The 24,097-nt window shown below is 58.7% G+C and overlaps 2 protein-coding genes across 12 annotated transcripts; both read left to right on the forward strand.

Moving 5' to 3' along the window:
- Window positions 1-254: 254 nt before the first annotated feature.
- On the forward strand, window positions 255-11,988 carry LAMB2 (laminin subunit beta 2). Of its 3 annotated transcripts, none has more exons than XM_032648062.1 (33): window positions 255-385; window positions 478-563; window positions 681-853; window positions 943-1,078; window positions 1,160-1,233; window positions 1,640-1,828; window positions 1,919-1,982; window positions 2,220-2,422; window positions 2,512-2,632; window positions 2,969-3,157; window positions 3,361-3,540; window positions 3,662-3,774; window positions 4,039-4,118; window positions 4,208-4,340; window positions 4,537-4,695; window positions 4,773-4,900; window positions 6,646-6,778; window positions 6,965-7,157; window positions 7,235-7,378; window positions 7,625-7,856; window positions 7,940-8,103; window positions 8,184-8,408; window positions 8,495-8,712; window positions 8,816-8,912; window positions 9,003-9,375; window positions 9,475-9,659; window positions 9,733-9,974; window positions 10,054-10,402; window positions 10,733-10,940; window positions 11,018-11,159; window positions 11,228-11,419; window positions 11,511-11,670; window positions 11,741-11,988. In XM_032648062.1, the coding sequence occupies exons 2-33, from the start codon at window positions 479-481 to the stop codon at window positions 11,875-11,877; spliced, it is 5,421 nt and encodes a 1,806-aa protein (XP_032503953.1). In that variant the 5' UTR covers window positions 255-385; window position 478; the 3' UTR covers window positions 11,878-11,988. The 3 variants fall into 3 exon arrangements, with proteins under 3 accessions (XP_032503953.1, XP_032503954.1, XP_032503955.1); XM_032648063.1 differs by having other exon boundaries at window positions 256-385; window positions 11,243-11,419; XM_032648064.1 differs by lacking the exon at window positions 8,184-8,408 and having other exon boundaries at window positions 256-385; window positions 11,243-11,419.
- Window positions 11,989-12,161: 173 nt separating this feature from the next.
- Window positions 12,162-23,719, forward strand: USP19 (ubiquitin specific peptidase 19). Of its 9 annotated transcripts, none has more exons than XM_032649454.1 (27): window positions 12,162-12,327; window positions 13,837-14,098; window positions 14,362-14,397; window positions 14,569-14,697; window positions 14,784-14,917; window positions 14,991-15,293; window positions 15,410-15,626; window positions 15,757-15,913; window positions 16,028-16,099; window positions 16,215-16,330; window positions 16,433-16,653; window positions 16,737-16,932; window positions 17,011-17,144; window positions 17,253-17,411; window positions 17,496-17,606; window positions 18,093-18,203; window positions 18,288-18,389; window positions 19,152-19,292; window positions 19,388-19,506; window positions 19,725-19,862; window positions 19,975-20,288; window positions 20,394-20,504; window positions 20,593-20,809; window positions 20,893-21,045; window positions 21,147-21,307; window positions 21,389-21,567; window positions 23,229-23,719. In XM_032649454.1, the coding sequence occupies exons 2-27, from the start codon at window positions 13,972-13,974 to the stop codon at window positions 23,343-23,345; spliced, it is 3,975 nt and encodes a 1,324-aa protein (XP_032505345.1). In that variant the 5' UTR covers window positions 12,162-12,327; window positions 13,837-13,971; the 3' UTR covers window positions 23,346-23,719. The 9 variants fall into 9 exon arrangements, with proteins under 9 accessions (XP_032505345.1, XP_032505348.1, XP_032505347.1 ...); XM_032649457.1 differs by having other exon boundaries at window positions 16,439-16,653; XM_032649456.1 differs by having other exon boundaries at window positions 14,994-15,293.
- The last annotated feature ends 378 nt before the right edge of the window (window positions 23,720-24,097 follow it).

The raw sequence follows: 24,097 nt of genomic DNA on the forward strand, positions 1-24,097 counted from the left end.
AGGCTAGTTTCCATGGGCCACTTGAGGTCTCAAAGATCAGACTCCTCTTCTTTGTTTATGCCATAGCCCCTGCTTGGTGCGTCCCCTCACTATAGTGGCCTAAGGACCCCAAACCCTGTGTTCCCCTGGCTCTGTGCAGACCTGGGCATGGGGGCACAATAAAGATTTGCAGGTGAGCCAGCCTGTGTCTAGTTTCTAGAGTGAGGGTCGTTTTCAGAGAGGTGGGGGTTTCTGCATGATGTTGTGCTCCTGCCCAAGATCCGCTCCGTGCTTTGCTTCCTGCCGTACTTCCCAACTTTGCTCAAAGTCGCCGGACTCCGAGCTAGTGGAAGGACCGCCGGACAGACAGAGGACCGAGTGGGGAATCGGCCAAGGACCCACACAGGCAGAGTCAACACGGGACCCCAAGGGAGGGGATAGATGGGCATGGGCCCCAGACCTCTCATCCCCCCTCATCCTGATTCCTCTCTTCTTCAGGATGGAGCGGGCCGCAGGGGAACAAGGGAGGGACCTGCGGGGACAGCCTGGGCCCTGGCAGCTTCTACTGGGCCTGCTGCTGAGCGGTGAGAGGGCCTGGTGAAGGCCTGGGGGTTGCGGGATGTGATGGTGGGTCCTGGGGTAGCTGGCTCTGGGGCTATGGGGTGGGAGTGCAGCAGAACCAGCTGACCCCCTGTTTCCAGTGCCGGCCACCGCCCTAGCCCAGGCCCTGGCCCCGGATGTGCCAGGCTGTTCTTGGGGAAGCTGCTACCCCGCCACAGGGGACCTGCTGGTGGGCCGTGCTGACAGACTGACCGCCTCATCCACCTGTGGCTTGCATGGGCCCCAGCCCTACTGCATCGTCAGTCACCTGCAGGTGTGGTTGGAGTTGAGGTGGGGGGCTGAGTCAGGGTGGTGCCCACTGGCTGAGGTACTAACGCTGATCCTGACCCTGACCCGACCCAGGACGAGAAGAAATGCTTCCTGTGTGACTCCCGGCGCCCCTTCTCTGCTAGAGACAACCCAAACAGCCATCGCATCCAGAATGTAGTTACCAGCTTCGCACCACAGCGCCGGGCAGCCTGGTGGCAGTCAGAGAATGGTGAGGCTGTGGGTGAGGTATGGGTGAGCAGGGCTGTCCACCAAGTAGCCTCAAGTCCCTGACCTCCGACTCCTGCCCCAGGTGTCCCCGTGGTCACCATCCAGCTGGACTTGGAGGCTGAGTTCCATTTCACGCACCTCATTATGACCTTCAAGGTGCCCGCGTGTCTGGGAGCCTGCTTGAAGCACCCTGCTTGGCTCCCCATTGCCCCTGAACAGAGTCCCAGCTCTTCAGCCCAGCCTCCCTGTGCTCATATGCTGTGCCCTGGCTGGATGGGAGGCTCTTTCACCTCCCACACCTTCTGTTGCCTGCCCCCTCCAGGCCTTTGTACACGCTGCCTCAATCCCAGGCTGGGTCAGGCGCTGCCTCCCTGGGCCCCGTGACCGCTGAGTCTCCCCACTAGAGGTGGCTTCCCTTCCTGATCCTTGCTTGGCTTCCCCCTGGTCACCTCCACCTGTCTGTGAGCTGCTTGAGGGCAGGCCCCAGCTGGGCAGGGCTCTTGATGGGCCTGGGCTGAACTTGGGTCCTAGTGCCCGCTGATCAGCCATGCTCCCCACCCAGACGTTTCGCCCTGCTGCCATGCTGGTGGAGCGCTCAGCAGACTTTGGACGCACCTGGCACGTGTACAGATATTTCTCCTATGACTGTGGGGCTGACTTCCCAGGAGTCCCACTGGCTCCCCCACGGCACTGGGATGACGTAGTCTGTGAGTCACGCTATTCAGAGATTGAGCCATCCACTGAAGGCGAGGTGAGGGCTGGGATCTGGGCTTGGGGCAGAAGGGGGGCACGACGGGCATGAGGCAGGTCCAGTGTCTCTAATGACTCTATGCCCTTCCAGGTCATCTATCGTGTGCTGGACCCTGCAATCCCTATTCCAGACCCCTATAGCCCATGGATCCAGAGTGAGTGTTCCATTCTTTGAGGCTGGCGCAGTCCCAGCGTCCGGCTGGTGATGACTATCTGGGGCCTCAGTAGCTATTCTGGGTGCTTCCTAGGGCAGGTGCCAAGTCCAATTTAGCTCATATAGCTGTAGACAGGAGGTCTCCCAAGGTGACCTTGGCAGCTTCAGCTCCTGGGTGGGCATGGAGCAGCAAGAGCCTGCCTGGACAGCTGGCCCCAAACCCCTTTCCCCCACTTAGACCTGCTAAAGATCACCAATCTACGGGTGAACTTGACACGGCTACACACGCTCGGGGACAACCTGCTTGACCCACGGCGGGAGATCCGCGAGAAGTACTATTATGCCCTGTACGAGCTGGTTGTGCGTGGCAACTGCTTCTGCTATGGACACGCCTCACAGTGTGCACCCGCCCCAGGGGCACCAGCCCATGCTGAGGGCATGGTGAGGGTCTTCAACTGGCTGGAGTAGGGCTGGGGGCAGGGGCAGGCATGGCTGGACAGTGCTGACCACTTGCCTACCCACCCTGCTAGGTTCATGGGGCCTGCATCTGCAAACACAACACTCGTGGCTTCAACTGTGAGCAGTGTCAGGATTTCTATCATGATCTGCCCTGGCATCCGGCTGAGGACGGCCATAGTCATGCCTGCAGGAGTAAGTGAGACCCTGGCCCTCATAGCCCCAGGACTCTGTGGCCTGGCTGTGCCCTGGGCAGAACCTAGAGCTGGTTGGTTAAGCCCCTAACACCTAGGCTGTGCCTGAAGGGTATCCTGATCTTGATGCCCCTGGGGACTCCCTCAACCCTCTGCCACAGTCTGCTCTGGTTAGGGGCCCAGTATGATGCTGAAGGCTTAAAGTCCCTGAACCCCCACCCACAAATTCTGGCCTGTGGCAGGGACCTAAGGTGGCATTGGGGGCCCCTAAACCCCTTACCCTCAGGACATGGTCCCTCAAGTGCCTTTGCCCTGCTCTTCTCCCCCCGCTCCCAAGAGTGTGAGTGCCATGGGCATACCTACAGCTGCCACTTCGACATGGCCATATACCTGGCATCTGGCAACGTGAGTGGAGGGGTGTGTGATGGGTGTCAGCACAACACAGCTGGGCGCCAGTGTGAGCTCTGCCGACCCTTCTTCTACCATGACCCAACCAAGGACCTGCGAGACCCAGCCGTGTGTCGCTGTAAGGCTGGAATTGGACATGGGAGAGGGAAGGCTGATCCTGGGGTATGAGCTGAAGTGCCAGACTGCTGTGCAGGTTGCAGGGATTTGGGGTGGGGGGATGGAGGGTGGAGCCAGACTGGGAATCTAGGGTGGGGGCTTGAGAGATGACTGGTGCTGGGCTAGTTGGCATAAGGGTAACCCTGCACTTCTTTGTGCTCTCAGCCTGTGACTGTGACCCCATGGGTTCCCAAGACGGTGGTCGCTGTGATCCCCATGATGATCCTGTACTGGGGCTGGTCTCGGGCCAGTGTCGCTGCAAAGAAAATGTGGTGGGCTCTCGCTGCCAACAGTGCCGTGATGGCTTCTTTGGGCTCAGTGCCAGTGACCCTCTAGGCTGCCAGCGTATGTGCTTCCTGTCCTAACTCCTGTGCTGACCTTAACCCTTGAGCTCTTACTCTGGACCCAACTGGACACGAGCACTGCCCCAGCTCCCCAAAGTGCTGATGGGTCTCCTTCTCCACAGAATGTCAGTGTGATACACGGGGCACAGTGCCAGGGGGCACCCCTTGTGACCGCAACAGTGGAGCCTGTTTCTGCAAGCGTTTAGTGACTGGACGTGGCTGCAACCGCTGCCTGGTGCGACTGGAGGGGCTGGAGTTCTGCACTTATCCTCAGAGGATAGGGATGGGAGTGGTGTCCCTGCCCCCTGGGTGGGCGCTGAGGGCTTTGGGTCTGATCCTGGTTGAGAGGCCTCAGGTCTGGGAGGCCAAGCGTGGGAGCCAGTGGTCGGGGGGCCATGCTTTCCCCAAGGGGTGGTAGAGGCTGAGAGCCATCATTAGATTCCCTGTTGGGCAGAGAGGGGGGTCTATTTCTGGCCCTCAGCAACCTCTTCTCCCCCAGCCTGGCCACTGGGGCCTGAGCCACGACCTACTTGGCTGCCGTCCGTGTGACTGTGATGTCGGTGGTGCCCTGGAACCCCAGTGAGTACTGTATAAGGGGCCCTGAGAGGGGTGGGAAAAGATCCTGGGCGGGAAAGGGGATCCTTCTTGAGTAACCATGTGTTCCCCAGGTGCAACGAGGCCACAGGTCAGTGCCACTGCCGCCAGAACATGGTGGGGCGACGCTGTGAGCAGGTGCAGCCTGGTTACTTCCGACCCTTCCTTGACCACCTAACCTGGGAGGCTGAGGAAGCTCGGGGGCAGGTAGGGGGGCACTGTTGAAGGACAGGGCATGGGTGATACTATGGCTGGAGAGACAGGGTTATGGGTGGTGCCTGGTGTAGGGAGGGTGTCTGCCTCGGGCAGGGCCTCAACTAGAGAGCTGGGGTTTGGGGACAGGCTGTGGCAAAAGAGGCAGTGCCTTGCCTGAGCCCACACCCCCAGCCTCATTGCTTCCCAGGTACCTGATGTGGTGGCACGCCTGGTGACCCCTGGGGGGATTCCATCTTGGACTGGCCCAGGCTTTGTTAGGCTGCGGGAAGGCCAGGCACTGGAGTTCCTGGTGGCCTCTGTACCAAGAGCCATGGACTATGACCTGCTACTGCGCTTGGAGCCCCAGGTCAGACCTTGTGACACCTAACCCAGAGCTGACCCTCTGGGTGTGGGAGCATCTCATCCATCACCCCATTCCCCTAGGTACCTGAGCAATGGGCAGAGATGGAACTGACTGTGCAGTGCCCAGGGCCTGTATCTGCCCACAGCCCATGTGGGCACGTGCTGCCCAAGGATGACCACATCCCAGGGACTCTGCAACCAGGCACCAGGTGAGGACACTAATGGTAGCACCTACAACTGTGGGGGGTTGTGGGTCAGCCCTAAGCTCCCTGCAGGGCACTTGGAAGACCCCCCGGCTCATTCATCTGTTCCTTCCTTCAAGTGCCTCCTCCTCCTGCGTACTGTTTGCCAGCTGCTGCTGGGCGTGGCACTGGTCAGAGGAAGGAAGTAGACAGAACAAGACCTGCTCCTTCAGGGGTCTAAGTTCCAGAGGCCAAGGCAGGAAATAAGGGGAGCCCATTGATTGTCAGGATAGGTAGTGCCCTTGGGGGGAAGGGAGGGTGTCAGAGTACTCTGAGTGGGGATGTAACTGGTCTGACTAAGGCTTTATTATATTTTGGGTAGTATTTGTTTCATGTATCTTTTTTCATCACTTTTTTCTTAACTTTTTATCATGTAAAAATAAAAATACATAGAAACAGAGAATAGCATAATGAACCTGGCTGTACCCATTATAGACATTTTGCCAACTGTGACTTATGTTTAGCAAAGATTCCCCTAGTTTCTGAGAGGAGAATAGACCTAAAGGGCCAAGGTGGAAGCTGGGAGATCTGCTGGCAGCTATTGAGTTAGCTAAGTGACAGTGGGCTGGACACAGGTGTAGCAGTTGAGGTGGCGAGAAAAGGAAGTTTCCAGAGGGTTCCATTGGCAGGGCTGATGGCTTAGGAAAGGGAGAAAAAGTGGAAAGGTGACTCTAGGGTTTGGGGCTTGGGCATCTGGATGGCATGTGTTCTTCGCTGAGATGGAGACATAGGAAGGAGCAGTTCTGAGATGCTTAGACATGGGGGACAAGGCCAGTGGGTGGTTGGACTTCTGTGTCTGGAATTACTGGAGGGCTCAGGTTGGAGATGTAAATTTGGGACTTGTCCCTAAAGAGGTGGATCTAGATTAAATGACCAGAGAAAGGAAGGAGGAGCAGAACCAAGCTTTGGGGTACTCTAGTGTTAGAGCCCAGTAGAGAGGGAGTAGCTGGGGGATGGGGAGAAATCAGGAGTCTGCACAAGGTCCCAGAAGCCAAGAGAAGAGCGTCTCAGGAAGGAAGGCGCACTGACCTCACTGCATGCTGCTGGATGCTGGAGCAGATAAGAATAGAGGAGTGGCCGCTGGGTTTGGCTAAATGGAGGTCACTGGTGACCTTGGGACAGGCTGACTCTATGGCATGCTGGAGGGGGCAAAAGCTCCCCTGGAGTGGGAGGCTAGACAGTGGAGGTAGTGACTACAGTTAAATTTTAGGGGTTTGTTGGTCAGGAGAGCAAAGACAAAGCAGCAGCCAGGGGGAAACTCGAATCTTGAGCAAAGATTTTTTTCAGGGGGGATAAAAGAATCCTCGCATGGGTTTTCAGGCTGATGGGAATGACCTGGGGTGAGGGGAGGTGATGCAGTCTTGGTGAAGAGGAGCCGTGACTGGAGGCTGGAGGTCGAGGTTGGAGGAAGCGTAAAAAGGGCATTGAGGGAAAATTGGCAAGCATTTGTGCCAGGGAAATGCTCTGGGGTTGCAAGGCTGTATGGAGTGTTCTCAGTAAGACTGTCTGCACAGGTGATGATCCCAGTGAAGGCACATTTATGGGAATCTTCTGTAAAGATTCTCCGTCAGGCTGTCCAGCTGTTTTTGGCCTGGCCCAGCCCTAGTATCTTTCTTGGCCAATGATTTGGTTGCTGTGTGTGGGGTGGGGAGGCCCAAGATGATTGATACGGGAACCCTGGGTGACCCCATACCTGTCCTCGCCTACCTCAGGTACATGGTGTTTCCCAGACCTGTCTGCCTTGAGCCTGGCATCTCCTACAAGCTGCATCTCAAGCTGGTGCGAACAGGAGGAGGTGCCCAGCCTGAGGCCCCCTATTCTGGACCCAGCCTACTCATTGACTCGGTGAATAGTTCCCTCTCCCACACCAACCAAGATGGCAGGGCCTGTGGGATGGGTCCTGTAGTGGTGACTGTATAGAAGGGGTCTGTGACAGAAGAGGCAGGTCTGTGGCAGTGCTAAGCTTAGTGTCCTGGCAGTTCCAACATGGTCCTGGGTCTGAACTTCATTCTTCCTTGCTCATCTCTTAAGCTGGTGCTGCTGCCCCGTGTCCTGGTGCTGGAGATGTTTAGTGGGGGTGATGCGGCTTCTCTGGAGCGCCGTGCCACCTTTGAACACTACCGCTGCCACGAGGAGGGTCTGATGCCCAGCAAGACCCTTCCCTCTGAGGCCTGCGCCCCCCTCCTCATCAGCCTGTCCACACTGGTCTACAACGGAGCCCTGCGTGAGTGCCTGTGGTTTGGCTGGTGGGGTGGAGGTGTGTGGGCTCAGCTTGACCTGCCCTGTCCCCTCTCCCCACAGCCTGTCAGTGTGACCCCCAGGGCTCACTGAGCTCTGAGTGCAACCCCCATGGTGGTCAGTGCCTGTGCAAACATGCAGTGGTTGGGCGTCGCTGTGACCTCTGTGCCCCTGGCTACTATGGCTTTGGCCCCACAGGCTGTCAAGGTATCACCTGCCCCTTTGTCTCTCCTGTTCTTCTCTCCACACACCGCCCCCACCTCTGCCCCGCTGCCACTACTGTTCTCCCTCCTTCCTCTGGCTCTGCTTCTTCCTTTTTCCAACTCTGCTTTGGACCCCATACTCTCAGCCCTGGTCACTTGCAGTTCTCTTCCATTCCCTGACCTTCTACCGTGACCTCACCCAAACTCCCCTCAAACCCTCTCCCTGGCTTAGCCTCTGCCTTGCCCCCAGCCTGCCAGTGCAGCCCTGAGGGGGCACTCAGCGGCCTGTGTGAAGCAACCAATGGGCAATGCCCCTGCCAAACTGGTGCATTTGGGCTTCGCTGCGACCGCTGCCAGCGTGGCCAGTGGGGATTCCCTAACTGCCGGCCGTGTGTCTGCAACGGGCATGCAGACGAATGTGACCCCCACACAGGCGCTTGCCTGGGATGCCGTGACCACACAGTGGGTGAGCACTGTGAAAGGTGAGCCTGAAGCAGCTATGAGTGAGCTGGTGGGTGGGCGGGCTGCTCAGGGATGACACAGCTCTTCCTCCTTCTCCCTGCAGGTGCATTGCTGGCTTCCACGGAGACCCACGGCTGCCATATGGGGGCCAGTGCCGGCCCTGTCCCTGCCCTGAAGGCCCCGGGAGCCGGCGGCACTTTGCTACTTCTTGCCATCGGGATGGGTACTCCCAGCAGATCGTGTGCCACTGCAGGGCAGGCTACACAGGTGAGTGGGTAAGGTGCAGGCGTGGGATCAGGGTAGGGCAGCTGGGCTGAGCACTCACGCCTTCCCCCGACCGTGGGCAGGGCTGCGGTGCGAAGCTTGTGCCCCTGGGCACTTTGGGGACCCATCAAGGCCAGGCGGCCAGTGCCAACCATGCGAATGCAGTGGTAACATTGACCCCACGGACCCTGATGCCTGTGACTCCCACTCGGGGCAATGCCTGCGCTGCTTACACCACACAGAGGGGCCGCGCTGTGCCCACTGCAAGCCTGGCTTCCATGGGCAGGCTGCCCGACAGAGCTGTCACCGTGAGTGTGGGTATGGAGGGGGTGGCTGAGGTGGGGCTCCCTGCTCCAGCTCTCCTTAACCAGTGTGCTCATCTTGGCTGGCATAGGCTGCATCTGCAACCTGCTGGGCACAGATCCCCAGCAGTGCCCATCCACTGACCGGTGCAACTGTGACCCAAGCAGTGGGCAGTGCCCATGCCTCCCCAATGTCCAGGGCCCTAGCTGTGACCGCTGTGCCCCCAACTTCTGGAACCTTACCAGTGGCCATGGCTGCCAGCCCTGTGCCTGCCACCCAAGCCGAGCCAGAGGCCCCACCTGCAATGAGGTATGGGACCTTCCTGTGGATCCCTGGGGAGATGGGGCCAGCTGCCTGCCTCACGTCTTGAGGGTTCAGCCTCTGACTGACCTCTGACCTGTTCCCACTCTAGTTCACAGGACAGTGCCACTGCCGTGCTGGCTTCGGTGGGCGAACCTGTTCTGAGTGCCAGGAGCTCCACTGGGGAGACCCTGGGTTGCAGTGCCGCGGTAAGGGGGCTCGTGGGGCCAGGGTGGATGGGGGACTTCCAAGGATGCCCCACTGGCGCCCTAACTCTGTGGTCTTCCCTTTTCCTGCAGCCTGTGATTGTGACCCTCGTGGGATAGACACACCTCAGTGTCACCGTTCCACAGGTCACTGCAGCTGCCGCCTGGGCATGTCTGGTGTGCGCTGTGACCAGTGTGCCCGTGGCTTCTCGGGCGTCTTTCCTGCCTGCCACCCCTGCCACGCATGCTTCGGGGACTGGGACCGTGTGGTACAGGACCTGGCTGCTCGTACACGGCGCCTGGAGCAGTGGGCGCAGGAGCTGCAGCAGACGGGTGTGCTGGGTGCCTTTGAGAGCAGCTTCTGGCACATGCAGGAGAAGCTGGGCACTGTGCAGGGGATTGTCGGTGCCCGTAACGCCTCAGCTGCCTCCACTGCACAGCTCGTGGAGGCCACAGAGGAGTTGCGGTGCGGACGGGCCTGAGGATACATGGTGGGATGGGGCAGAGGCCCGATGCATTAGTGCTGAAGTCTCTATAAATAATATCTCCTCATCACCCCATGCAGGCGTGAAATTGGGGAGGCCACTGAGCACCTGACCCAGCTGGAAGCAGAGCTCACAGATGTGCAGGACAAGAATTTCAATGCCAACCATGCACTAAGCAGTCTAGAGCGAGACGGGCTTGCACTTAATCTCACACTGCGGCAGCTTGACCAGCATCTGGACCTGCTCAAGCATTCAAACTTCCTGGGTGAGTTGTTGGTCAACTAGGCGGGTGGATCAGGGTTGATCTTCAGCTGACTGCCTGCCTCTGCCTGACTTAGGTGCCTATGACAGCATCCGCCATGCCCACAGCCTGTCTGCAGAGGCAGAACGTCGTGCCAACATGTCAGCCCTGACAGTGCCCAGCCCTGTGAGCAACTCAGCAGGCACACGGCACCGGACAGAGGTGCTGATGGGTGCCCGAAAGAAGGACTTCAACCACAAGCACATGGCCAACCAGCAGGCACTGGGCGAGCTCTCTGCCCGTACCCATGCCCTGAGCCTGACAGGCATAAATGAACTGGTGAGGCACAAGTGTCGGGTGGGACATATGGGTGTGGCTGTTCCTTCCCCCAGACCCTGACTTGTTCTGTGCCTGGCAGGTGTGTGGGTCCCCGGGAGATGCACCCTGTGCTACGAGCCCTTGCGGGGGTGCTGGCTGTCGGGACGAGGATGGGCAGCCCCGTTGTGGGGGCCTCAGCTGCAGTGGGGCAGCAGCCATGGCGGATCTGGCGCTGGGTCGGGCCCGCCACACACAGGCAGAACTGCAGCGGGCATTGGCAGAAGGTGGTGGCATCCTCAGCCAGGTAGCTGAGACCCGTCGGCAGGCAGGCGAGGCACAGCAGCGGGCCCAGGCAGCCCTGGACAAGGCTAATGCTTCCAGGGGACAGGTGGAACAGGCCAACCAGGAACTGCGGGAACTAATCCAGAGTGTGAAGGACTTCCTCAGCCGTGAGCCTCCCTTGTGGCCCAGGCCATGTGGTGTTTCCCCCATGTCTGTGTTCATACTTGGGTCAGGGCCTGCACTGTACCTGTGTTTGTGACCACAGATGGTCAAGGGCTCAGGGTGTCTGGACCCTGAGCCCGTGCCCATATGTAGTCCCCAAGTCCACGACCCTGCATCTATGTCCCATGTATAGTCCCTGTCATTGTGGTTACATCCTTATGCCTATTAGCAAATCCATACCCCATGTGTGGTCCCTGAGTCCATACCCCAAGACTGTGTCCCCATGCCCGTGCTGGGGAATCTGTGTCCTTAAGCCCTTGCCTGTGTCCCCATAGAGGAGGGGGCTGATCCTGACAGCATTGAGTTGGTGGCCACACGGGTGCTAGAGCTCTCCATCCCAGCGTCACCTGAGCAGATCCGGCACTTGGCGGGCGAGATTGCAGAGCGGGTCCGGAGCCTGGCAGATGTGGACACGATCCTGGCGCGTACTGTGGGAGACGTGCATCGGGCAGAGCAGCTACTGAAGGATGCACGGCGGGCACGGTCTGACCCCAGCCTTGGACCCCATCCTTGACCCCTAGTTCTGATACTTGCAAGTCCTAATTCCCTCTCTTCTCCAGGAGCCAGGCTGAGGGTGAGAAACAGAAGGCAGAGACAGTACAGGCAGCGCTGGAGGAGGCCCAGCGGGCACAGGGTGCTGCTCAGGGTGCCATCCAGGGGGCAGTGGTTGACACACAGGACACAGAGCAGACCCTGCACCAGGTGTGGTCTCCCTGGGACATCAGTGGGGCAAGGTTGTGAGCATGCTGCATAAACCTGTTTAACCCTAGGCCCACCCGTGGCAGGTGCAGGAGAGGATGGCAGATACAGAGAAGGCATTGAGCTCTGCAGGTGAGCGGGCTCAGCAATTGGATGGTCTCCTGGAGGCTCTGAAATTGAAGCGAGCAGGGAATAGCTTGGCAGCCTCTAGCGCTGAAGAAACAGCTGGCAGTGCCCAGGGTCGTGCCCGGGAAGCTGAACAGGTGGGTTGAGGCAGAGCCAGTTGGAAGGGGTGGGGGTAGAGGCTGGGCCTCCACTGGGCCACCACCCTGCCCCGGACCTGTATGTCTGCAGCTGCTGAAGGGCCCACTAGGTGACCAGTACCAGACAGTGAGGGCCCTGGCCGAGCGCAAGGCCCAGGGTGTGCTGGCTGCACAGGCACGGGCAGAACAACTGCGGGATGAGGCTCGCGGCTTGTTGCAGGCTGCTCAAGACAAGCTGCAGCGGCTGCAAGGTGAGGATGGGACGCCAGAGATGTGGGACTCTGGGAGAAGGACCCTTCATCTGAGACCTGTCTCTCCTAGAGCTGGAAGGCACTTATGAGGAGAACGAGCGGGCGCTGGAGGGCAAAGCGGCTCAGCTGGACGGGCTGGAGGCCAGGATGCGCAGTGTGCTTCAAGCCATCAACTTGCAGGTCCAGATCTACAACACCTGCCAGTGACCCTTACCCGAGGCCTACCCCAGTCCCCAGCCTCGCCCCGCACTTATTACTGCCTGTGCATGGAATAGTCCCCAGCCTGGCAAGGCCCCCAATAAACCAGTGTGAATCCCCGCTGTGTGACCGACTCTGATTTGGGGAGGGCGGAGTCTCTGGGCGGAACCTAGAAGCTGCGACCAGCAGGGCCCCACCGAGGCCAAAGCACCGGAGCCCCGCCTCCTCCATTCGGCCCGCCCCGGAGCTGCTCCCGCCGGAAGTGCGTCACCAGCTCTGCGTTCAGGCACCCGCGGCCGTAGCTGGAAGTGGAAACAAAACAAGCAGCTGAGGCCGTGGTGGCGGCGGCGCCGGGACGGGGGAGGGGCGCGCCGGAACCGGAACCGACCTGACGCCGGAACCGGAATCGAGAGCGGGTTGCCAGGGCCCGAAGAGGGCTGGCTGCAGCGGCCTAGCTCGGTGAGTGGGGCTGGCCGCTGCTGGCCTGTCTCGCCGGAGCGGGGAGGCCGAGACGCGGGCCTAGGGCGACCTGTTCAAGGTCACGGGCCGTACCAGTCTCCGCCCCTCGAGCCCTGCGGCGTGCCGGGCCCACTGATGCAGGCGGGGCCGTTACACTAAAGCCTGTGGCCGGCCTGCCGTCTCGAAGAGGGCTGGCGGCGAGCGAGGGCGGCTTCCTGGAGGAGGTGGTGGCGGGCCCAGGGTTCGGAGGCTGGAGCTGGGTCGCAGCCCGGCAGGGGCGCTGGTCTGTGGTCAGTAACCCCGCGCGGCCGTATTAGGCCACCTTGGGGCTCTAGGCAGCCCCTTTCCTTCCTCAACGTCCCAGGAGGAGAGGGTAGGGACGCGACCTTCAGCTGGGGCCTGGGAGCAAAGAGGTAGCAGATGTCCACCCCTCGATTCTGGACCTGTCGTCACTGAAGATCCAGCCCACCAGTCCCACATCTGACCCGTAGAAGAATCCCCCCGTCCCCCGCCAAACCTCCGCTCCCCACTCCCACACACTCACACTCTGGGGAACACAGACTAATCACTATCTGTCCTACTACTGTCTCAGGCCATGCTTGAGCCTGCCAGGGGTCCTGGATCCATGGTTTGTTCATCCCCACCCTTATCTCAATTTTGAGAACTTTATCTTGGATGGAGAAACAGCCCAGAATCCACTGGTGGGTCTGTGGGAAACTGGCTAAGAGCTGATGAGGGGGTGGACATGGGAAGGAAGGGGATAATGCCTGTTTCAGTCTCAGACTGCATGCCCACCCTGAGGCAGAGATGCTGCTGAAAGGGAAATGTGACATCTGAATACCCTTTTCACCTTAGCTTTTGCAGGCCCCTCTTTGCATAGGAGAGCAGCTGGAGAGGGGAATCTCTCCAGATGTAAGAAAACAAAAACAAAAACCAAGCAGTGCACAGAAGCAGGTTCAGAGGAGGGCGGGAACTGGCAGGTGGCAAGTGGGGCTCCTTAACCTCAAGATGATGCCTGGGCAGTGGTAGCACCTGGGCTGGGCCTGTTTTCAGCCACAGAGCCTGGTCCTCCTGCTGTTTAATTGTCTGTCTCCTCCTTTCTTGCCTTCCTCCTACTTCTCGGGTGGTGACTAAGCAGCCAGTGAGAGTGAAGGAAAAGTGAGCACCCTGCTCAGTGTGCCAGCCCTGTGGGCTGGAGCTATGGCTCCTCTCCAGATTGGAGGAGCCTGGTCCCAGGCCATGGCTGCCTTGACCTGACACCTCCTCAGTGAGGCTTCTCTCTTTGTGGGTCTGTATGGCAGGCATCTAGGAGGCTCAGCCAGAAGTGGTTGGTTCTACTTGCATTATTTATTGTGCCTTAGGAATAGTCTGAGTAGTCTAGGGCTACATCAGGTAGTAGAGAGATATTTCTTCATAGGCTTAGAAGTGTCCCAGGTTGCTGAGCCCTGGGTGTAACCAAGGAGCAAATTTTGGGCCTTGGTAGTGATCACTTGTCCCCTTCTCATTAAGCTGTCAGTTCCTTGCTGGAGAATTTGTCCACAAAGAGTTGCCAAGATAGCTGGGCCAGGAAGAAAGCGCCGTAGCCCTGACCCAGACACCGTTGCCGACCCCGGGGCACTCTGGCTGTCACCCAAGCGGCTCAAGATGTCTGGCGGGGCCAGCACCACAGGCCCAAGGAGAGGGCCCCCAGGACTGGAGGAGGCCACCAGTAAGAAGAAGCAGAAGGATCGAGCAAACCAGGAGAACAAGGATGGAGATCCTAGGAGAGGTGGTAGTGGCATTCCCGGAGTGCTTGTGGCCTTCCCCTCCTCCCTTCCTGTTGAGCATACAGATTGGGGATTGGGAGATGACTTTTTTGCTGTTCCTTCCATCCTGGTCTGATGCTGAGAGAAGGACCAATGGCAGGCTGGGTAGAGCCTCAGTTTTGAAGTTGGGGTACTTGGCTGAAGTCCTAAAGATGGTGTTTGGTGGGATGTTACAGTCTTGGAGGCTGCCTGTCCATCATCCTTTCCCTGTTCTTTCCTTTGTTGTCAGGGTCAGCATTCACTCGGGAGGAGCCGACCAAAGACGGTGAGTAATGAATAAGCCTTTTGGATGATAGAGTGCTAGGGGAGAGGAGGGGGCACTGGGGATATAGCCCTTATCTAGAGCAGTTGCATTAGGGCTGGGTGTCTGGTACCTGCTTACTCCCATCAAAATTTCATGGAGACTTTCACAATCTTTTTGACACTCCCTCTGTAGAGTTGTTGCTTGATTGGAGGCAGAGTGCTGATGAGGTGTTTGTCAAGCTGCGTGTGGGAGCCGGTCCCCTGCGGCTGGAGGAGGTAGATGCTGCCTTCACAGACACAGACTGTGTGGTGCGGCTTCCAGGTATGTCCAACTGCTTTGAGCCCAGCAGTATACTTGAATCCTTTGATATCCCCTACCTCAGCTCACTCCTCCCACTCTGTTGCCAGGTGGTCGGCAGTGGGGTGGTGTTTTCTATGCTGAGATAGAAAGTTCTTGCACCAAAGTGCAGGCTCGCAAAGGTGGCCTCCTGCAGCTGTCACTGCCCAAGAAGGTGCCTCTGCTCACGTGGCCCTCTCTCCTGGTAAGTTCCAGAGCAGAGTAGGGTAGGGATACTCAGTGTAGTTAACAGGGCCTGACTGCTGTATCTTTGGCAGAAGAAACCTCTTGGGACCCAGGAGTTGGTGCCAGGGCTGCGGTGCCAGGAGAATGGGCAGGAGCTGTCTCCTGTTGCCCTGGAGCCAGGCCCTGAGCCCCGCCGGGCTAAGCAGGAGGCCCGGAACCAGAAGCGGGCCCAGGGCCGTGGTGAGGTAGGCGCAGGGGCTGGCCCTGGGGCCCAAGCAGGACCCAGTGCCAAAAGGGCTGTGCATCTCCACAGAGGGCCGGAGGGGGAAGGGTCCAGAGATGACCCTGGACCCCGGGGTGATGCCCCCCAATTCCTGGCTGAGCCGGCCACCCAGGTGAGAGTGGGGTGCCTGCTTGGGAGTTGGGAGGTGAGGGGGAAGGGTGTGGACTGCAGTGGGGGGCCGCCTGCCAGACCCAGGGCTGATCCTGCCCACAATCTCGCCATGAACAGGCTGAGGCTGAGGAACAGCTCCGTGTACCACCACTGAACCCCCAGACCTGCCTCCTGGGCTCAGAGGAGAATCTAGCACTTTTGACAGGAAAGAAGGCAGTAGCCCCCAGGAATGACCCAGTGTCCCCAGTCATGGCCCGGAGCAGAGACTCTGAGAAAGATGATCGTTCCAAAGAGGAGATGGCAGTGGCAGCAGATGCTGCAGCCTTGGTGGATGGTAAAGGTGGGGCTGGGGGTGGGCAGGCAGAGCTCTAGTTTGGGTTGCAATGTTGGTGGGTGGGTAGGAAGTAGAGTAGGAACAGGCTGGAACCTGTCCTGGGTGGTGCTGAGATGTGGTCTCAACATAGAGCCCAAGGCCATGGTGAACCTGGCATTTGTCAAGAATGACTCGTATGAGAAGGGGCCGGACTCAGTGGTGGTGCACGTGTACGTGAAGGAAATCTGCAGGGACACATCTCGAGTGCTTTTCCGCGAGCAGGACTTCACGCTTATCTTCCAGACCAGGTGGGTGGGTGGGCAGACACATAGGGCAGACAGTGTGCTTCAGGCAGGACAGTGCGTCTCACGTTCTTTCTCCTGCCTCTTCTCCTGCCCTCTGCCCCTGCTCTGCCTCTACAGGGACGGAAACTTCCTGAGACTGCACCCGGGCTGTGGGCCCCACACCATCTTCCGTTGGCAGGTGAAGCTCAGGTGGGTGGTGCCCGGCCCCGCCACTGTGCAAGTCCCACCCTGGGCTCCATCCCCCTGGCCCATCTAGCCCTGCATCCCCTCCACCTAAGTTTCTGAGTTTAGCCTCTTCCTGCAGGAACCTGATCAAGCCAGAGCAGTGCACCTTCTGCTTCACGGCCTCTCGCATCGACATCTGCCTCCACAAGCGGCAGAGTCAGCGCTGGGGGGGTCTGGAGGCCCCAGCTGCACGAGGTCTGCACACGAGCTCCCTTCATTGCCCAGTCCTCACGACCCAGACCCCCACCCCATGCCACATGCTGCTAACCACCAGCCCCACCATTCCCCCTTTTTAAGGTGCAGTGGGTGGTGCAAAGGTAGCCGTGCCGACAGGTCCAACCCCTCTGGATTCAACCCCACCGGGAGGTACCCCCCACCCCCTGACAGGCCAGGAGGAAGCCCGGGCTGTGGAGAAGGAGAAACCCAAGGCTCGATCTGAGGACACAGGCCTAGATGGTGTGGCAGCCCGCACCCCCATGGAGCATGTAGCCCCAAAGCCAGAGCCACACCTGGCGTCGGTGAGAATCCTTGGTGGGGAGGGCCAAGGATGAAGGCTGGAGAGACCCAGGGCTGCTCTCTCATGCCCCTCTTGCTCCCACAGCCCAAGCCCACATGTATGGTGCCTCCAATGCCCCACAGCCCGGTGAGTGGAGACAGCGTGGAGGAAGAGGAGGAGGAAGAGAAGAAGGTGTGTCTGCCGGGCTTCACTGGTCTTGTCAATCTAGGCAACACCTGTTTCATGAACAGCGTCATCCAGTCTCTGTCCAATACTCGGGAGCTGCGGGACTTCTTCCACGGTGAGAACGGGGGCTTAGAGCCCCGGGGATGGGGGATATCTTCCCCTGCTCACACCTCTCCTTGGTTGCTGTCCCTAGACCGCTCCTTTGAGGCCGAGATCAACTACAACAACCCACTGGGGACTGGTGGGCGTCTGGCCATCGGCTTTGCTGTGCTGCTCCGGGCGCTGTGGAAGGGAACCCACCATGCCTTCCAGCCCTCCAAGTTGAAGGTGATCTGTGGCCACTCCTACCTTGGCTGGAGAGGGTGGGAAGGGCTAGCCAGCTGGGTGCATTGTAGGTGCTGGGGCTCCATGCTCACATCTTGCCCCTGCTTCCAGGCCATTGTGGCGAGCAAGGCCAGCCAGTTCACAGGCTATGCACAGCACGATGCCCAGGAGTTCATGGCTTTCCTGCTGGATGGGCTGCATGAGGACTTGAACCGTATTCAGAATAAGCCCTACACGGAGACTGTGGACTCAGATGGGCGACCTGATGAGGTCAGAGTTGGGGGCGGAGGTGGGCATGTCTCATGCACGTCCCTGTCCCCAGGTCTCCTCGGTTCTCACCACTCTGCTCCTCAGGTGGTAGCTGAGGAAGCCTGGCAGCGGCACAAGATGAGGAATGACTCTTTCATCGTGGACTTATTTCAGGGACAGTACAAGTCGAAGCTGGTGTGCCCCGTGTGTGCAAAGGTGTGATGGATTCTCCTAGAAAGACACCCCCAGCTTGTCCTAGCTAGCCTGGTCAGAATGGGGTCAGAGGCATGTGCATCTTTAGGTGTTGCAGGGCAAGATTTGGGCAAAGAAGGTGAGGGGGAGGCCTTAGGCTCTGTGTGGGCTGCAGAGGTCAGGCTTGGTAGGCTTCCTGACTGAGGTAAAAGTGATGTTTGGGTGATGTAAGGTGGGGTGGGTACTGGTAAGATTGGAAAGGCACAAGGTGTGCAAATGAGAGGCAGATGGTTAAAGCGGCTTGGCTGAGGAAGGCCTCAACTACCAGAAAGAGGGATTGTTCTCTCCTAATGGTTCTCCTCGTCCATCTAGTGTTGTCAAGCCTGGGAATTTGCTGGTTGGCTGTGAGACCCTGAGAGCCATCCAAGGGCGTGGATTGGGCTCTCAGGGCACAAGCATCCTGCCCCCCACCCCCTCTGTGGCCACCCAGTGGCAACTGTACATTTGCAGGTCTCCATCACTTTTGACCCGTTCCTGTACCTGCCGGTGCCCTTGCCACAGAAGCAAAAGGTTCTCCCCATCTTCTATTTTGCCCGGGAGCCCCACAGCAAGCCCGTCAAGGTGAGAAGTAAGCCCGTATTGCTGGGCTTTCGCAGAGACCCTGGCCTACCTCCCACCATGGACTCTGTACTCTTGTCACCACAGTTTCTGGTGAGCATCAGCAAGGAGAACTCCAGTGCAAGTGAAGTGTTGGACTCCCTGTCTCAGAGTGTCCACGTGAAGCCTGAGAACCTGCGTCTGGCTGAGGTGTGTCTGTCTTTCCAAGGCTCTTACGCGCATGGACACATGTCTGTGTTTGCAGCGCGCAGATACGTTGTACGATCATTAGCATCTGTATGTGTACACACAAACGTACATGTGACTGCACAAAGACAGGTGGGGTGCTATTGGTTGAGACATGGTTGAAACCAGGCATTTGGTCTATGTAACTGAGGTGTTCTCAGTTCCCAGCCATCATCTGGATTTATTCCCCCTTTTGTTGTTGGCCCCCAGCTGCTCTTCCTTCTTCAGACAAGGAGCTTGAGCTGCAGGACTAGCCATCCACCAGCTATAGACGTTCTCCATCCATTCTGCTTCTCCCTCCTGTTTTCCCAGATCTGTGTGCCGGTTTTCCCCAAAGGTTCCTAGCCTGCTGCCTGGTAGTGTCCTTTACCTCGGGGGTAGAGGTAGGGAGATGCCTCCTTGAATGCGGCCCCTTCATAGTAACCATGGTGCAGTCTCAACAGGGCCCACTGGTTGACAGCTGGGTAGAGGCCCTTGGTGTGGAGAGCTGGTATGGTTGATACCTGCCCCAGTCCTGGTCTTTTCATGCTCTGTGAGGCACCAGGCTCCTTATTCCATTGGGCACTGAGGCTGGGGCCAGCAGAGGCATATACTTCTTTTGGGCCACAATCCCCAACCCTGCCCGCATTGACCCAAGATCAAGGTCATATCTTCATCTTGTGCTTTGTGGCAGGGCCACGGAAAGGGCTTGTCCTCACATAGGATCTGTGTGTTCTCTGTCCTCAGGTGATTAAGAATCGCTTCCACCGTGTGTTTTTGCCCTCCCACTCACTGGACACTGTGTCACCTTCCGACACACTTCTCTGCTTCGAGCTCCTATCCCCAGAGTTGGCTAAGGAGCGGGTGGTGGTGCTAGAGGTGCAGCAGGTGAGTGGGGGCCAACCTGATGGCACAGGGCCCTGATGGGGGAGGGGGGCGTTCCTGCCTGCTCTGGCCTCACTGAGACAAACGACCCACCCTAGCGCCCCCAGGTGCCCAGCATCCCCATCTCCAAGTGTGCAGCCTGCCAGCGGAAGCAGCAGTCAGAGGATGAGAAGCTGAAGCGCTGTACCCGTTGCTACCGCGTGGGCTACTGCAACCAGTGAGGACTCCCGTGGTCTCCCCCCGTCCCTCCTCTCCACCTTCCACTTGCTGCCCTACCTCTTCTCCACATAAAGGCACATATATTTTAAGCCCTCTACCTGCCACCCCACTCTACCAGACCCTGGGGGAGGCAGGGCTGGCATACCCAGTTCCTTGGTCTAGCCCTAGCGTAGAGGTGTGGCTAAGGCCCTAGTCTTACCTCCTCCTTCTCTCCAGGCTCTGTCAAAAAACCCATTGGCCTGACCATAAGGGCCTCTGCCGCCCTGAGAACATTGGCTACCCCTTCCTGGTCAGTGTACCTGCCTCACGCCTCACGTATGCCCGTCTTGCTCAGCTGCTAGAGGGATATGCCCGGTAAGTGCCCAGTGGTTGGATTAAGGTGGGGTAGGTGGGTCGTGGGGGTGGAGTGCAGAGGTGCCGGACGCGTTGCTCTGGATTCTTACTTGCTTTTGCTGCCTGTTACCAGGTACTCTGTGAGTGTGTTCCAGCCACCCTTCCAGCCTGGCCGCATGGCCTTGGAGTCCCAGGGCCCTGGCTGCAACACACTGCTGTCCACTAGCTCCCTGGAGGCTGGGGACAATGACAGGGACCCTGTTCAGCCACCGGAGCTCCAGATGGTGACCCCTGTGGCTGAGGGGGACACAGGGGTCCCCCGGGCCTGGGCATCCCCTGATCGGGGCCCTGTGCCCAGCACCAGTGGAGTTTCTTCTGAGATGCTGGCCAGTGGGCCCACTGAAATTGGCTCCTTGCCTGCTGGTGAGAGGGTGTCCCGGCCTGAAGGTAAAAGTCTGGTGAAAGGCTCTGGAGCTGGGGTAGGGGAGGTTGGAGGAAGCTTATTTAGGCTCTGGTAGACAGGAAAGCTCTGATTATCATGTTCTTTCACAGCTGCTGTGCCCGGGTACCAACACCCAAGTGAAGCCATGAATTCCCACACACCCCAGTTCTTTATCTATAGAATTGATGCATCCAACCGAGAGCAGCGGCTAGAGGACAAAGGTGTCTTAGGCCGTGGGAGGGACCCCTGGCATGGGTTGGGCTGGCTGCTCTCCACAGCTGCATGATTCCCTTCCCTGCCTGTTTCCAGGAGACACCCCACTAGAGCTGGGTGATGACTGCAGCCTGGCTCTAGTCTGGCGGAACAATGAGCGCCTGCAGGAGTTTGTGTTGGTAGCCTCCAAGGAGCTGGAATGTGCTGAGGATCCAGGCTCTGCTGGTGAGGCTGCCCGTGCTGGCCACTTCACTCTGGACCAGTGTCTGAACCTCTTTACGCGGCCTGAGGTGCTGGCACCTGAGGAGGCTTGGTGAGGACAGGGCAGCAGGCAGGTAGTGGGGAAGAGTGGAGTGGAGGTCTGTTGGTCTTGACTCCGCCTCTGTCCCCTGTCAGGTACTGCCCGCAGTGCAAACAACACCGCGAGGCCTCCAAGCAGCTGTTGTTGTGGCGCCTGCCGAATGTGCTCATCGTGCAGCTCAAGCGCTTCTCCTTTCGCAGTTTCATCTGGCGTGACAAGATCAATGACTTGGTGGAGTTCCCTGTTCGGTGAGCAGTGGGCTCTCGTGACTGTGGTCAGGGCATGGGGGCCAAGGTCGGCATCCAGGGCACCTGTTGACTGTCTCACCTCTCTCTGGCTGGTACCACAGGAACCTGGACCTGAGCAAGTTCTGTATCGGTCAGAAAGAGGAGCAGCTGCCCAGCTATGACCTGTACGCTGTCATCAACCACTATGGAGGCATGATCGGTGGCCACTACACTGCCTGTGCACGTCTGCCCAATGATCGCAGCAGCCAGCGCAGCGACGTGGGTGAGGGCACACACAGCCAGCAGGATAGATGGTAGGGGTGTTGGTGCAGGGTATGTTCACACTCTTCCCACCTTGCCATAGGCTGGCGCTTGTTTGATGACAGCACGGTGACAACGGTAGACGAGAGCCAGGTCGTGACGCGTTATGCCTATGTACTCTTCTACCGCCGGCGGAACTCTCCTGTGGAGAGGCCCCCCCGGGCAGGTCACTCTGAACACCACCCAGACCTAGGCCCTGCAGCTGAGTCTGCTGCCAGCCAGGTGAGGCATGGGGAGGCTGCTCAGGCTAGTGGGGCCCAACTCACAGATGGGTGGGGGTAGGGCACAGCTTCCTCTCCTACAGCCCTAGGCCCCTGGAACCTTCAGATTTTTAAGAGTCACAGACAGGGTTCCCTTACATCAAAGCCTTAGCCAGAGCGATTCCTAGGCTGCAGGGACACTTACAGAGGTACACACACAGCAACACGCTGCCATTGGTGTGTGCATAGGCTACAGGCCAAGTAGCTGCTCCAAATTTCACTGGGTACAGTGGTGTGAACAGACTGTACCTGACACCTCCCAACTTTCCCTCTGCACACTCCCCACATGCTAGCCCACAGACCCTCACTTGTGATCATCCCTGTGTTCTGATGTGCACTCAGGACAGGGCCTATCCAGCAGGCCATAGCCAATGTGGCCGTCACCCTCTCTGAGGTGAGCTTTTGTCCCCACTGTGTCTTCAGGATCTTCTGTCTCTCTTACTGACATGGGATGCCATAGGCCTGGTTGGTGGGCACATCCGAAACTCTTTTCTGGACTTGTCTCCTTGCTGTCCTCTCCTCCCTTGAGCCCGCTATGCTCAGACTCATACAGTGATCAGGATCTGGATGTAGGTGGGCGGGAGCCAGGAGATGACTCTGGGGTTGGCAGCTCTGTCCTCCATGAGCCAGTCTCCTCTGTGGGAAGCCTGGGCTAAAAAACTGACCAGCTAACCCTCACCCCCACCCCCACCCAACCCCTGTGGGGAAGTTGCATGTCGATAGGGGAGCATCTTGAGGCCAAAATGCCATCAAGATTCGCCCACTGTGGTGCTCTCCATCTAGACAACCCTGCGAATGGCCCACTTGGCTCCTGCCTGTCCACCACTCTGCCACTTGACCTGGGATGTACGGGGCTAGCACCGGTTACGTTGGGCGGGACTGTCATGGCCAGGGGTCTTGGGGACACTGGGTCCCCCTACCCCCTCACCCCCGCCCTGGGTGCTGATGGCCGTTTCCGCACGCCGTAGGCTTCCCGGATTTGGCAGGAGCTGGAGGCCGAGGAGGAGTCGGTACCCGAGGGGCCTGCGCCCCTGGGTCCCTGGGGGCCCCAGGACTGGGTGGGCCCCCCGCCACGTGGCCCTACCACACCAGACGAGGGCTGTCTCCGATACTTTGTTCTGGGCACCGTGGCAGCTTTGATGGCCCTCGTGCTCAACGTGTTCTATCCTCTGGTATCCCAGAGTCCCTGGAAATGAGCTCGCCTGCAGGCAGCTGCTGTGAGCTGGCCTACCTACCTGCCCACCAGGCCATGCCTGCCGCTGTGGTGGGGACCAACTCTGGGCTTGGGCCTCAGTGTGTGCATCTGAGGGGAGAGGGTGGGGACTGTGGCTCCTGCAGGGGCAGAGCATCTTAGGGTGGGTATCCCGTCCAGCTGTCTGTCCATTTGTCCTGCTGCTCCTACCCTTGGCCTGGGGCTTAGCCCTGCCCAAGCAGCTTCCTGTATTTAAAGTGTTAATAAAGTGAGACTGTTCAGGCTGATCTCGTCTCTCTGTCTCAATGCCGCTGCTGTCTGCGCCTGCCTTGGGGCCCTCCCTTGGGTGCCAGGGCTCCAAGCCAGCACCCCCGGGATGCCAGGCGGCATACTGGGCAGCCCCCAACCCCTGTCCTCATATTCTGTTGCAGGGACTAGGCCCTGGCCAGGCCCCCGACGTGGCCCCCACGCGGACAGCCCCTGAACGCTTCGCCCCCCCTGTGGACCGCCCAGCCCCCACCTACAGCAACATGGAGGAGGTCGATTAGCAGGTCCCTGGCTGGTGGGGGGACTGGGTTTGGGGGATCCCCCACAGAGGGCCAGCTCTTTGACGCTTCTCCTTCTCTAACCTAGAGGACACTGGCTTCGTCAATGGGGAGTTGGGGGGGGTATGATTTGAGGGTGGAAACCTCACTGGTTGGGACCTCTTGTCAACTTGACCCCCCCAGCCAGTGGGCCTTGGCTTCTCTAGCCATGCCCAGTGCTGCGTGATTTGATTCTCAGTTGTACCTTCAATTCTTTCTGACTCGCATTATAAACATTATAATTTTATTCTAAAAATTGTAATTTTTTTTTTGCATTTTGGAAGTGATTGCTGCTGTTTAAATATATTTTAAAAATAAATGACAAATAAGCAGACTTAGTCACTGTAATACATCAGGTGCTGTGACTACCTCCCCTTCCCAGCATCTGGGGTGGGTGGGTGGGTGGGTGGGTGTGTGTGTGTGTGTGTGTGTGTGCGTGTGTGTCAGTGTCGTGAAGCCCCCACTGCCATCAGCTCTTTGGGGCCTGACCCCTGCCCTTTGATCCCACTGGTTCTGGGTCCCATGTGGAGGCAGCTATGGTTGGTAACATTGCTGGTACCTCACACCCTAGGAGTGGAGTGTACCCCATGAAGCTCCAGAAGCTGACAGCATGGGGTAAAAGGTGCAGGCATTGGAGCAGCCTGGGGCTGACAACCAGACAGCAGGTCAGGAAGGACTTGATGGGGAACAGGAAGTACTTGGGGGTGGAGAGAAGT

The sequence above is a fragment of the Phocoena sinus genome, chromosome 11, assembly GCF_008692025.1.
Source record: "Phocoena sinus isolate mPhoSin1 chromosome 11, mPhoSin1.pri, whole genome shotgun sequence".
Classification (NCBI taxonomy): Eukaryota; Metazoa; Chordata; class Mammalia; order Artiodactyla; family Phocoenidae; genus Phocoena; species Phocoena sinus.

Coding starts and splice junctions, on each gene's coding strand:
- LAMB2 (XM_032648062.1), top strand. CDS start 479: ATGGAGCGGGCCGCAGGGGAACAAGGGAGGGACCTGCGGGGACAGCCT. Junction 1,079..1,159: donor CTGGTGGCAGTCAGAGAATG/GTGAGGCTGTGG, acceptor CTCCTGCCCCAG/GTGTCCCCGTGGTCACCATC. Junction 8,409..8,494: donor TGCCCGACAGAGCTGTCACC/GTGAGTGTGGGT, acceptor TGGCTGGCATAG/GCTGCATCTGCAACCTGCTG.
- USP19 (XM_032649449.1), top strand. CDS start 13,972: ATGTCTGGCGGGGCCAGCACCACAGGCCCAAGGAGAGGGCCCCCAGGA. Junction 16,654..16,736: donor CAGAGCCACACCTGGCGTCG/GTGAGAATCCTT, acceptor TTGCTCCCACAG/CCCAAGCCCACATGTATGGT. Junction 17,145..17,252: donor TCCAGCCCTCCAAGTTGAAG/GTGATCTGTGGC, acceptor CCCTGCTTCCAG/GCCATTGTGGCGAGCAAGGC.